The sequence below is a fragment of the Balaenoptera physalus genome, assembly GCF_965194825.1.
Source record: "Balaenoptera physalus genome assembly, chromosome: X".
Lineage (NCBI taxonomy): Eukaryota > Metazoa > Chordata > Mammalia > Artiodactyla > Balaenopteridae > Balaenoptera > Balaenoptera physalus.
The window spans coordinates 96370805-96385183 of NC_138903.1; the positions used below are offsets into that span (position 1 = coordinate 96370805).

The window sequence follows — 14379 nt, forward strand, 5'->3', positions numbered from 1 at the left end:
TATTGGGAAACCTCTGTTACCATGATTATATTGTAATATGTTCCTAAAGAGATTTCTTAGGTAACTCTTACCTGTTTTATGCTGAGTTAGATCTGTGGAACTTAATCATATGTTAAGATTTAATCCATTCAATCTCACGCTTGCATTTTAATTACAACCCCCACCAGGAAACCAGGCAACCTTAATATTGCTGAGTTGTCTTAATTTTACCAATTTGGCTTTTGTAGGTCCCAAGGGTAACCCTGGTCTCCCTGGGAAGCCAGGACTTACAGGACCTCCTGGACTTAAAGGAAACATAGGTGATATGGGTTTTCCAGGTGAGTGATGAAAATTTCCCAAATGTTTAGTTCCATTAATGGAAGATGGTTCACTATCTTTGTTATTAGAAATGAGACTGGTATTGATAGAGTCAAACTGAGACAATATCTAAGGCAGTCAGCGGGTAGAGCTCTCTCATTACCCAAATATTTGAAGTGCGAATTAAGAGACAGAGCTTTAGAAAGAATTCACAAACTTACATTTTTTTCTCCAGCTATACCCCCTTTCACTTAAACTTCCTTGAAAAATAGGCTTTTATATAATCCTGGTTGTAAAGCTCATTATTATATATATCAGAATTTGCAGAATTCTTTTTAAAAATCTTTTTGCTTGGTCATGTGCATGATATATATCCCACAAACGATATTTTTTAAAAGATTGCATATTACATGTTTCTAACAGGCCCCCAGGGTGCAAAAGGGTCTCCTGGACCTCCTGGAGTTCCTGGACAACCTGGATCCCCAGGATTACCTGGACAGAAAGGAGAAAAAGGTGATCCTGGTATTTCAGGCATTGGTCTTCCAGGTCTTCCTGGCCCAAAGGTAATCCTACTCAGGTATATGCCTGAGCAGATAGGATTTTTCTTTAACATTGTGCTCGTTCCTAATTCTTCCTTAAACAAACTATAGAATGACATGGTATAGTCTGGGCAAGAAGTTCATTCCTTCTCTTTTCTCCTATATTGTAAGGAGATATATTTTAGGTTTGCAGCCAGTCCAAAAAACGGAGGGGAAATCTTTCTGATTTCTTTATTTTCCCTCTATCTTACTCTTTGAGTATGTTTCAGTAACCCAAAAGCGTATTTCTGCCTAGTTTGGGGTTTTTTTTTTCCTTTTTAGCGATGGAGTTGTTGGTCTTTGTCCTAATATTATTATTAACTAATTTGAAGAGGCTTATAAGCAAAGTAACTTATAAAATTAATGAAGGTGCAGTAGTATTCTTAACTGCATATCTGAGGTGGTTCTCCGAAAACAGTTGTACGTATCTCTCTCTGTCCCTAGTCAATGTGAAAACTTTGGTGGTATTTCTCAAGCAATCAAATCTAGAGCATGTTTAAGAATCCCTGGACTCACAAATGTTTGATAACTGCTTAATTCCATGTAAAAAGGAAATAATTGCTATTGATTTGCAGAAGTATTTTATAACTAGCAGAGAGGTATCCATTGTCTAATATATATGTTGCGAGTATTTTCTCACAGTGAATTGTTTGTCTTATAATGATGTTTAATCATTCAGTTACAACACAAAACCTGAGAGTATTAGAAAAGGAATTGTGTTACTCAACTACCATGAAATTAGTGAAAGTTCCCACTGAGATAAGAATTTATTGAATAACATTTTAAAGATAATTTCTTTTTAATAGTATGCAAAAAGACTATTTTTAAAAATATTTTCTTTCTTTTTTTGGTTGCATCGGGTCTTAGTTGTGTCATGCGGGATCTTTTATTTGCTGCGGCACGTGGGCTCTTCGTTGGGGTGCGCAGGCTTCTCTCTAGTTGTGGTGCGCGGGCTCCAGGGTGCGTGGGCTCTGTAGTTTGTGGCACGCAGCCTCTCTCATTGAGGCACGCAGGCTCTGTAGTTGTGGCACATGGGCTTAGTTGCCCCGCAGCATGTGGGATCTTAGTTCCCCAACCAGGGATCGAACCCGTGTCCCCTGCATTGTAAGGTGGATTCTTTACCACTGGACCACCAGGGAAGTCCCCAAAAAGACTATATTTTGATTGCCCAGTTAATCAACTTATTTTAAGAAGTAATCAAGAGAAATTTCTGCATATTAATTGTGGATTAACAGTATAAAGTTTATTGAAATGAATCTTAATTTTTTCTATTTAAATTTTATCAGTAATACATGAATACATATTTTACTAAAAATAACAATACAGACATATCAAGGGTAAAAGTGAAAATCTCCTTTATAACATGTGTCTTCTTTATTCCATTCCCTTCCCCACAGAATCCACTATTAATAGTTGGTGTGTAAATTTGAATCCCTTGCAACATATTCTCTTTCTCTTTCTCTCTCTATACATACACACACACACACACACACACACACACACACACACACATACATACATACACACACACACATATATACACATACACACAGAATTTTGGTTTTTCTACACTTTGTGCATATGTAGAGTCATAGAATATATACTATTCTGTATGTTACCTTATCACTTATGTCTTTTAATATTTCTTCTTTCAGTATATCTTAATCAGTTTTCTTCGTCAGTGTACATCATTGTTAATGGTTGCATGATATCCTACTTCTGTTGCAATTCATATCATAATGAACATTCTTACACATATCTGTGGACACATGTACAATTATTTATACTGTAGAGATTCTTAAAAGTGAAATTGCTGGGTCAAAAGATAAGTGCATTTCAATTTTTGTCTTTTTAAGTTTTTATATTAATAGTAACAAATTAGATTGATTTTAAAAATCAACTAGCACACCATAGTGTATACAGAAATAGAAATATAATGTTGTACACATGAAACTTTTATGTATAATGTTATAAATCAATAAAAATAAAATCAACCAGTATGAAATGATGTAAAATGAGAACTCTTCTTTCCACACATTTACATACTCCAAATCCATAGTTCTTCCCCAAGGTAACCACGTTTAGTAGTTCCTCATGTATTTGTCCAGAAAAGGCTTTTTATGCATATATATGTATGTGTATATGATAGGTATTTCATCAAGTTTAAGACTCAGTTTTGTACAATTCAAAATCTCTGATATTGAGGGGCATCTTACAATGGGAAACACCTTACAATTATAATTAGAAGCATTTTTCCCTCAGTTATTGATGCATGGAATGATGTGGTATCTTCTAATGGAAGTTATATTTTTATTTATATGCATGAAATCATATTCAATACCATATATCTGCTCTGGACCTAGTGGTCATAGTTTAGTAGATCTTAGCATACTTTCTTTATCAGCCTATAAATATACACCTCATTCTTTTTCATAATTATATAGTATTTTCTGTTTAGGTTAACCATAAATAATTTAACCTATTATTAGTACTGAAGTTGTTTCTATATTTTCATGATTACAAACATATGTTGCACTGAAATTCTTATCCATATCTTACATAAATATCTTAATATTATTTGGTAAATATTGCCATAGAATAAATTATGAGTAGATTTGCTGGAATCCAGCATATATATACCTTTTTGTTTTTTAAGATTTTTATTGGAGTATAATTGCTTTACAATGGTGTGTTAGTTTCTGCTTTATAACAAAGTGAATCAGCTATACATATACGTATACCCCCATATCTCCTCCCTCTTGTATCTCCCTCCCACCCTCCCTATCCCACCCCTTTAGGTGGTCACAAAGCACCAAGCTGATCTCCCTATGCTATGCGGCTACTTCCCACTAGCTATCTATTTTATCTTTGGTAGTATATATAAGTCCATGCCACTCTCTCACTTCGTCCCAGCTTACCCTTCCCCCTCCCCATGTCCTCAAGTCCATTCTCTACATCTGCGTCTTTATTCCTGTCCTGCCCCTAGGTTCTTCAGAACCTTTTTTTTTTTAGATTCCATATATATGCGTTAGCATACGGTACTTGTTTTCTCTTTCTGACTTACTTCACTCTGTATGACAGACTCTAGGTCCATCCACCTCACTACAAATAACTCAGTTTCGTTTCTTTTTATGGCTGAGTAATATTCCATTGTATATATGTGCCACATCTTCTTTATCCATTCATCTGTCGATGGACACTTAGGTTGCTTCCATGTCCTGGCTATTGTAAATAGAGCTGCAATGAACATTGTGGTACATGACTCTTTTTGAATTATGGTTTTCTCAAGGTATATGCCCAGTAGTGGGATTGCTGGGTCGTATGGTAGTTCTATTTTTAGTTTTTTGAGGAACCTCCATACTGTTCTACCTAGTGGCTGTATCAATTTACATTCCCACCAACAGTGCAAGAGGGTTCCCTTTTCTCCACACCCTCTCCAGCATTTATTGTTTGTAGATTTTTTTTAAACATCTTTATTGGAGTATAATTGCTTTACAATGGTGTGTTAGTTTCTGCTTTATAACAAAGTGAATCAGTTATACATATACATATGTTCCCATATCTCTTCCCTCTTGCATCTCTCTCCCTCCCATCCTCCCTATCCCACCCCTCTAGGTGGTCACAAAGCACCGAGCTGATCTCCCTGTGCTATGCGGCTGCTTCCCACTAGCTATCTGTTTTACATTTGGTAGTGTATATATGTCCATGCCACTCTCTCACCCTGTCAAATCTCACCCCTCCCCCTCCCCATATCCTCAAGTCTATGCTCTAGTAGGTCTGTGTCTTTATTCCCGTCTTGCCACTAGGTTCTTCATGACCTTTTTTTTTTCCCTTAGATTCCATATATATGTGTTAGCATACTGTATTTGTTTTTCTCTTTCTGACTTACTTCACTCTGTATGACAGACTCTAGGTCCATCCACCTCACTACAAATACCTCCAGTTCATTTCTTTTTATGGCTGAGTAATATTCCATTGTATATATGTGCCGCATCTTCTTTATCCATTCATCCAATGATGGACACTTAGGTTGCTTCCATGTCCTGGCTATTGTAAATAGAGCTGCACTGAACATTTTGGTACATGACTCTTTTTGAATTATGGTTTTCTCAGGGTATATGCCCAGTAGTGGGATTGCTGGGTCATATGATAGTTCTATTTTTAGTTTTTTAAGGAACCTCCATACTGTTCTCCATAGTGGCTGTATCAATTTACATTCCCACCAACAGTGCAAGAGGGTTCCCTTTTCTCCACACCCTCTCCAGCACTTATTGTTTGTAGATTTTTTGATGATGGCCATTCTAACTGTTGTGAGTTGATGCCTCATTGTCGTTTTGATTTGCATTTCTCTAATAATTAGTGATGTTGAGCATCCTTTCATGTGTTTGTTGGCAATCTGTATTCCTTCTTTGGAGAAATGTCTATTTAGGTCTTCTGCCCATTTTTGGATTGAGTTGTTTGTTTTTTGGTATTGAGCTGTATGAGCTGCATTAGCTGCTTGTATATTTTGGAGATTAATCTTTTGTCAGCTTCTTCATCTGCAAATATTTTCTCCAATTCTGAGGGTTGTCTTTTCATCTTGTTTATGGTTTCCTTTGCTGTGCAAAAGCTTTGAAGTTTCATTAGGTCCCATTTGTTTATTTTGTTTTCATTTCCATTTCTCTAGGAGGTGGGTCAAAAAGGATCTTGCTGTGATTTATGTCATACGGGGTTCTGCCTATGTTTTCCTCTAAGACTTTTGTAGTGTCTGGCCTTACATTTAGGTCTTTAATCCATTTTGAGTTTATTTTTGTGTATGGTGTTAGGGAGTGTTCTAATTTCATTCTTTTACATGTAGCTGTCCAGTTTTCCCAGCACCACTATTGAAGAGGCTGTTTTTTCTCCATTGTATATCCTTGCCTTCCTGGGATAAACCCCACTTGATCATGGTGTATGATCCTTTTAATGTACTGTCGGATTCTCTTTGCTAGTATTTTGTTGAGGATTTTTGCATGTATGTTCATCAGTGATATTGGCCTGTAGTTTTCTTTCTTTGTGACATCTTGGTCTGGTTTTGGTGTCAGGGTGATGGTGGCCTCATAGAATGAGTTTGGGAGTGTTCCTCCCTCTGCTATATTTTGCAAGAGTTTGAGAAGGATAGCTGTTAGCTCTTCTCTAAATGTTTGATAGAATTCGCCTGTGAAGCCATCTGGTCCTCAGCTTTTCTTGGTTGGGAGATTTTTAATCACAGTCTCAATTTCAGTGCTTGTGACTGGTCTGTTTATATTTTCTATTTCTCCCTGGTTCAGTCTCGGAAGGTTGTGCTTTTCTAACAATTTGTCCATTTCTTCCAGGTTGTCCATTTCTTCCGGGTTGTCCATTTTATTGGCAAATAGTTGCTTGTAGTAATCTCTCACGATCCTTTGTATTTCTGCAGTGTCAGTTGTTACTTCTCCTTTTTCATTTCTAATTCTATTAATTTGAATCTTCTCCCTTTTTTTCTTCATGAGTCTGGCTAATGGTTTATCAATTTTGCTTATCTTCTCAAAGAACCAGCTTTTAGTTTTATTGATCTTTGCTATTGTTTCCTTCATTTCTTTTTCATTTATTTCTGATCTGATCTTTATGATTTCTTTCCTTCTGCTAACTTTGGGGTTTTTTTTGTTCTTCTTTCTCTAATTGCTTTAGGTGTAAGATTAGGTTTTTTATTTGAGATTTTTCTTGTTTCTTGAGGTGGGATTGTATTGCTATAAACTTCCCTCTTAGAACTGCTTTTGCTGTATCCCGTAGGTTTTGGGTCATCGTGTTTTCATTGTCATTTGTTTCTAGGTAATTTTTATTTCCTCTTTGATTTCTTCAGTGATCTCTTGGTTATTTAGTAGTGTATTGTTTAACCTCCATGTGTTTGTATTTTTAACAGATTTTTTACTGTAATTGATATCTAGTCTCATAGCGTTGTGGTTGGAAAAGATACTTGATATGATTTCAATTTTCTTAAATTTACCAAGGCTTGATTTGTGACCCAAGATATGACCTATTCTGGAGACTGTTCCATGAGCACTTGAGAAGAAAGTGTATTCTGTTGTTTTTGGATGGAATGCCCTATAAATATCAATTAAGTCCATCTTCTTTAGTGTATCATTTAAAGCTTGTGTTTCCTTATTTATTTTCATGTTGGATGGTCTGTCCATTGGTGAAAGTGGGGTGTTAAAGTCCGCTTCTATGACTGTGTTACTGTCGATTTCCCCTTTTATGGCTGTTAGCATTTGCCTTATATATTGAGGTGCTCCTATGTTGGGTGCATAAATATTTACAATTGTTATATCTTCTTCATGGATTGATCCCTTGATCATTATGTAGTGTCCTTCTTTGTCTCTTGTAATAGTCTTTATTTTAAAGTCTATTTCATCTGATATGAGAATTGCTACTCCAGCTTTCTTTTGATTTCCATTTGCATGGAATATCTTTTTCCATTCCCTCACTTTCAGTCTGTATGTGTCCCTAGGTCTGAAGTGGGTCTCTTGTAGACAGCATATATACAGGTCTTGTTTTTGTATCCATTCAGCCAGTCTATGTCTTTTGGTTGGAGCATTTAATCCATTTACATTTAAGGTAATTATCAATATGTATGTTCCTATTACCATTTTCTTAGTTGTTTTGGTTTTGTTATTGTAGGTCTTTTCTTTCTCTTGTGTTTCCTGCCTAAAGAAGTTCCTTTAGCATTTGTTGTAAAGCTGGTTTGGTGGTGCTGAATTCTCTTAGCTTTTACTTGTCTGTAAAGGTTTTAATTTCTCTGTCAAATCTGTATGAGATCCTGGCTGGGTAGAGTAATCTTGGTTGTTGGTTTTTCCCTTTCATCACTTTAAATATGTCCTGCCACTCCCTTCTGGCTTGCAGAGTTTCTGCTGAAAGATCAGCTTTTAACCTTATGGGGATTCCCTTGTATGTTATTTGTTGCTTTTCCCTCACTGCTTTTAATATTTTTTCTTTGTATTTAATATTTGACAGTTTGATTAATATGTGTCTTGGCATGTTTCTCCTTGGATTTATCCTGTATGGGACTCTCTGCACTTTCTGGACTTGACTGACTATTTCCTTTCCCATGTTAGGGAAGTCTTCAACTATAATCTCTTCAAATATTTTCTCAGTCACCTTTTATTTTTCTCTTCTTCTTCTGGGACCCCTATAATTCGAATGTTGGTGCCTTTAATGTTGTCCCAGAGGTCTCTAAGACCGTCCATAATTCTTTTCATTCTTGTTTCTTTATTCTGTTCTGTGGTAGTTATTTCCACTATTTTATCTTCCAGGTCACTTATCCGTTCTTCTGCCTCAGTTATTCTGCTGTTGATTCCTTGTAGAGAAATTTTAATTTCATTTATTGTGTTGTTCATCATTGTTTGTTTGCTCTTTAGTTCTTCTAGGTCCTTGTTAAACGTTTCTTGTATTTTCTGCATTCTATTTCCACGATTTTAGATAATCTTTACTGTCATTACTCTGAATTCTTTTTCAGGTAGACTGCCTATTTCCTCTTCATTTGTTAGGTCTGGTGGGTTTTTACCTTGCTCCTTCATCTGCTGTGTGTTTCTCTGTCTTCTCATTTTGCTTAACTTACTGTGTTTGGGGTCTTCTTTTCGCAGGCTGAAGGTTAGTAGTTCCCATTGTTTTTGGTGTCTGCCCCCAGTGGCTAAGTTTGGTTCAGTGGGTTGTGTAGGCTTCCTGGTGGAGGGGACTAGTGCCTGTGTTCTGGTGGATGAGCCTGGATCTTGTCTTTCTGTTGGGCAGATCTACGTCTGGTGGTGTGTTTTGGGGTGTCTGTGACCTTATTATGATTTTAGGCAGCCTCTCTGCTAATGGGTGGGGTTGTGTTCCTGTCTTGCTAGTTGTTTGGCATAGGGTGTCCAGCACTGTAGCTTGCTGGTCGTTGAGTGTACCTGGGTCTTAGTGTTGAGATGGAGATCTCTGGGAGAGCTTTCGCCATTTGATATTACGTGGAGCCAGGAGGTGTCTGGTGGACCAATGTCCTGAACTCGGCTCTCCCACCTCAGAGCCACAGGCCTGACACCCAGCCAGAGCACCAAGACCCTGTTGGCCACACGGCTCAGAAGAAACGGGAGAAAAAAAGAAAGAAAAAAAGAAAAAATAAAATAAAATAACGTTATTAAAATAAAAAATAATTATTAAAAATAAAAACAATTAAAAAGTAATAAAACAAAACAAAACAAAAAACCAGACAGGCAGAACTCTAGGACAAATGGTAAAAGCAAAGCTCTACAGACAACATCACGCAAAGAAGCATACACATACACACTCACAAAAAGAGAAAAAGGAAAAAAGTATATATATCATTGCTCCCAAAGTCCACCACCTCAATTTTGGGATGATTCGTTGTCTATTCAGGTATTCCACAGATGCAGGGTGCATCAAGTTGATTGTGGAGATTTAATCCGCTGCTCCTGAGGCTACACAGAGAAATTTCCCTTTCTCTTCTTTGTTCGCACAGTTCCTGGGGTTCACCTTTGGATTTGGCCCCGCCTCTGCACGTAGGTCACCTGAGGGCGTCTGTTCTTCACTCAGACAGGACGGGGTTAAAGGAGCAGCTGATTCGGGGGCTGTGGCTCACTCAGCTCAAGGGGGGAGGGAGGGGTACAGAATGCGGGGCGAGCCTGCAACGGCAGAGGCTAGCATGACGTTGCACCAGCCCGAGGCATGCCGTTTGTTCTCCCGGGGAAGTCGTCTCTGGATCACAGAGACAGAGACCCTGGCAGTGGCGTGCTGCACAGGTTCCCTGGAGGGGAGGTGTGGATAGTGACCTGTGCTTGCACACAGGATTCTTGGTGGCTGCAGTAGCAGCCCTAGAGTCTCATGCCCATCTCTGGGGCCCGCACTGATAGCCGCGTCTCACGCCCATCTCTGGAGCTCGTTTAGGCGGTGCTGTGAATCCCCTCTCCTCGTGCACCCCGAAACAATTGTCTCTTGCCTCTTAGGCAGGTCCAGACTTTTTCCCTAACTCCCTTCCGGCCAGATGTGGCTCACTAGCTCCCTTCAGGCTGTCTTCATGCAGCCAACCCCAGTCCTCTCCCTGGGATCCGACCTCCGAAGCCCGAGCCTCAGCTCCCAGCCCCTGCCCGCCCCGGCGGGTGAGCAGACAAGCCTCTCGGGCTGGTGAGTGCTGGTCGGCACCGCTCCTCTGTGCGGGAATCTCTCCACTTTGCCCTCTGCACCCCTGTTGCTGTGCTCTCCTCCGTGGCTCCAAAGCTTCCCCCCACCACCCCCCATCTCCGCCAGTGAAGGGGCTTCCTAGTGTGTGGAAACTTTTCCTCCTTCACAGCTTTCTCCCCAAGGGGCAGGTCTCGTCCCTATTCTTTTTTCTCTGTTTTTCCTTTTTTCTTTTGCCCTACCCAGGTACATGGGGGAGTTTCTTCTGCCAGTGTTCAGTAGGTGTTCTGTAGGAGTTATTCCATGTGTAGATGTATTTCTGATGTATCTGTGGGGAGGAAGGTGATCTCCACGTCTTACTCTTCTGCCATCTTGAAGGTCTTCCTCTAATTGCTGCTTTTCTCATGGAGTGTCTAACTTTTTTTCCCTTGTTGCTTAGTCTGGTTTCCCTTGCTCATAGGGGGCTGCATGCAGAGGCCTCGCACCTGCCCTTCAGACCAGAGTTCCTCCTGGGAAATAACTGTGCCGACACCTCAGCTCTGGGACGGTGTGCAGAAGCCTGTATATTCCTTTTTAATATTGATAGTTACTGGCAAATTTTCCTAATTAAATAGCTCTACTGCTTGATACTCCCTTGATCAGTATAAGAAATTTTCTATCTTCTCCTCATTTTACAAGTATTAGGTACTATCAGTCTTTCTAATTTTGTCAGCCTAATGGGTAAAAAGTAGCATATCATTGTTTAAATTTGAATTTTCCTGATTCCAAGTGAGACTTCTTATATGTATATCTCCTCAGCAAATTGTCTATTCATACTCTTTGCCTCATTTTTTAGGAGGGGATTTGCTTATGTATTTCTTATTGAATTGTAAAAGTACTTTATAAACACCGAAGATGCATCCATTGTCTATTATATATGTTGCAAATAGTTTCTCCCAGTCAGTTGTTTGTCTTACTACAGTGTTTACTGTACATTTCATCAAGTAGAAGTTTACCATTTTAACATAAACGAATGTTATACTCATTCATTCATTCAAAAAATACCTATTGAGTATGTATGATGTGCCAGGAACTATTTTAGGTGCTGGAGATAGAGTATGAGTGAAACAAATTCACTGCCTGCATGGAGTTTACATCTAGTCAGTGAACAAAATAAACAAAATAAATAAGTTTGTTAGAAGGTATTGCAAAATTAGAGTGAGGCTTGGGGATAAGAATTGCTGAAAAATGTTACTTTTTTTAAAATAGGGTAGTAAGGAAAATCTTCTCTGATTACAATTGTTTAAGTGGCCTCATGCAATGAGGGGGTTAGTCATTCAAAGACCCTGGCATTTTGAGAAATATAAATGAGGCTAGTGTGAATTAAGCTAAGTATTGAGGTGAAAGTCAGTAGGAGATGAGATCAGGTTGGTAATGGAGGATAGATTATCTAGGGCTTTTTAGATCATAGTAAGGCTTATACTCCTAAGTGAAATAAGGGACAACTGGAAGGAATAACATGATTGTACTTTAATTTAAAAAAAAAAATCACAGCTCTCATTTTGGATATAAATCATAGAGGAGTAAGGATGAAAAGAGTGAGACCAATTATGACACTATTTTATTATTATTATTTTATTTTTATTATTATTTATAATACAAACTAGAGATGTTGATAGCTTGGATCAGGGTGGTGGCAGTGGAAGTGATAAGAAACTGTCAGAATCTTAAGATATTTTCCATGTCAAGTCAGCAAGATTTGTGTATGGAATATGAGAGAAAGAGAGATGTCAAGAATGACTCTAAAGTTTTTATCCTGAGCAACTGCAAGAATGGAGTTGCTACATACTGAGATAGGAAAGATTTGGGGAGAAACAGATTTGGCAGGAAAGATCAGGAGCATAGTTTTCTGATTGTTATGAAGACTTCTATATCTAAGATTATAAAAAGAGTCCTATATATTCTATTCCAGTGTTTGCATGATCTTGTTCTTTATGTTTACATCTTTAACCCATCTGACTTTTTCTGTATGTTTTGCGAGGTGAGGGACTATATATTTTTGTCCAAATAAATTATCCAAATAACACAAACCCATTTGTTATGAGCTCCATTCTTTACTCATTGATTTGAAATTACATTTTAAAAATTTTCTAAATTTGTTTATACATATTTTTTTCTAGACTGAGTGAATTTTAACATTCATATAGTGCAACCAAAATTACCATAATAATTCATCTCTGAAACTATAATGGATGGCAGCAGAAAACCATGTTTCAACTGGCCAGTGTCCACAGTATATTCAACTCTTCAAGCAAGAGGCTAACTGTTAGTTTTTCTATGCATCCTACAAGTATTTTTCAATCAGGAAATCTACACTAAATTTGGACATTTGCAGAGCTGATAAAACCAGGAAATCATGTATCTGAAGTATCCTACTGTTTCTTTCAGATGGTATTATTTTATCTTAAAATGATGACATTTAAAAAATATGATTTTACCTCTCAGTTTTGATAAGCACAAGCAGTCCTTGCTTTGTACAGTTCTGATATGCACAAATTTGTTACCACAGTTTAGTTAAATAGCATCAGTCCACAACAGTATGGTTCAAGTTTAAGTTACCATGATATATTAGCTCTTCAATCCCTAAACCACTATGTAAATATCTACTGTGCATCATGATCAGTGAGCGGTCATTTCACTTCTTTCAAATTCTGTCAGTGATTCATCACTGTGAATCTATTGTTCCCATAATGCATTGACAGCAAAGCATGTAGATGTGTTGCCTCTGTCTCTCATTGATAAACCAAACTGAAATTTAACAAAAATGGATAATCAAAAGAGAAAATTGACCAACAATGATGAAAGTGCAGTAAAAAAAAAAAGAAAGGTGATAACACTGGAAATGAAATTTAAATCTAATGTAGATGGAGTTAGAGATGAAATAGCCAGCCAAAGGAATGTTGACACTGCCACCATTTGAGAGACTTTAGATGTGCAGCCAAGAAAGCTAGTGAAGTTGAAATGATCAACATATGAACTTGGCTCTCTATACATGTATAACTGACAGGAAGAGGGATTTTAGTGTTTTGAGAAAAACTTTTACAGGTCATAGAATGATCATATTTTTCCCATTGATTTTTAAAATCTCTTTACATGGTTTCATCTTGCATTTTCATTTTTATAGTCCAATACTGTTATGCAAAATGAGGAGTGCCTGCCTATATTGTAAAGGAAGAGTGGAATAAAAGTTTCAGAAGACATGATAGTATGATTAGGGATGTCAAGCATAAGAAAAAATTCTATAATTAGTGAGCTGTTAAGAAGTAAGGATAGTGGTAAAAGGTCAGATGGTAGTTTGTTTTATGAGAGAGTGTCCTTGTTAGTCAAAAAGCATAATTAATATAGTACACTGAAAACCCTGGACAGGGAATCAATAGGCAGAACTTTGAGTCCTGAGTCTGTCTACATGACCTTGTAAGTCACTTAATTCTTTTGTATCTTCACTACTTTGTCAGTAAAATAAAAAAAGAATTATACCTATTGCACAGAGTTATTGTGAGGCTTCAATTAGATTTAAAAAAACACTTTGTAAATTATAAAGCACTCTATACATAATATTTGTCTGTGAGATGAGAGAGCTGGACTAGATAGTACCTAAGATTTCTTCAACTCTTAAACTTAATGACTGTATTCTTTAAATGTGGCATAATATTTCTAACCTCCATTAATCCTTCTTAAAATCTAATCATACTACAGACTCAGAGCAATCCCTGTCATAATCCCAGATAGCTTTTTTGCTGAAATTGACAAGCAGAAAGTCTTAGAAGAAAACATGATATATCTTCAGGACCTTGGGTTAGGGTAATTATTTCTTAGATATGACACCAAAAGCACAAGCAAACAAAGAAAAAAATAAATGAATTGAACCACATTAAAATTTTGTGCTGCAAATGATAGCATCAAGAAAGTGAAAAGACTATCCACAGAAAGGGAGAAAATATTTGCAAATTATGTATCAGATAAGAGATTTGTATCCAGAATATATTTTAAAAACTCTTATAATTCAATAAGAAAGCAAATAGACCAGTTTTTAAATGGGCAAAGTCAATTGGGCCTAACAGACCTATACAGAACGTTCCAACCCACAACAGCAAAGTATCTATTTTTTCAAGTGCACAAGAAACATTCTTCAGAATAGAGCATATGTTAGGCCACAAAATAAGTCTTGATAAATTTTAAAAGATTGGAACCATACAAAGTATCTTTCCCAGTTACAATAGAATGTAAACAGCAAAAGGAAAACTGGAAAATTCACAAATATGTAGAAATTAAAGAACATACTCTTAACAACCAGTGGGACAAAGATGAGGACACAAGGGAAATTAGAAGA

General features: G+C 37.3%; 1 protein-coding gene across 3 annotated transcripts in view; it reads left to right on the plus strand.

Moving 5' to 3' along the window:
* COL4A5 (collagen type IV alpha 5 chain) overlaps positions 1-14379 on the plus strand; it is a 245053-nt gene that overhangs the window by 193327 nt on the left and 37347 nt on the right. For all 3 annotated transcript variants that reach the window (XM_082447507.1, XM_082447505.1, XM_082447506.1), the window contains 2 exons: positions 228-317; positions 721-860. In XM_082447507.1, the coding sequence (XP_082303633.1) occupies positions 228-317; positions 721-860 (230 nt within the window). The remainder of the gene's footprint in view (positions 1-227; positions 318-720; positions 861-14379) is intronic.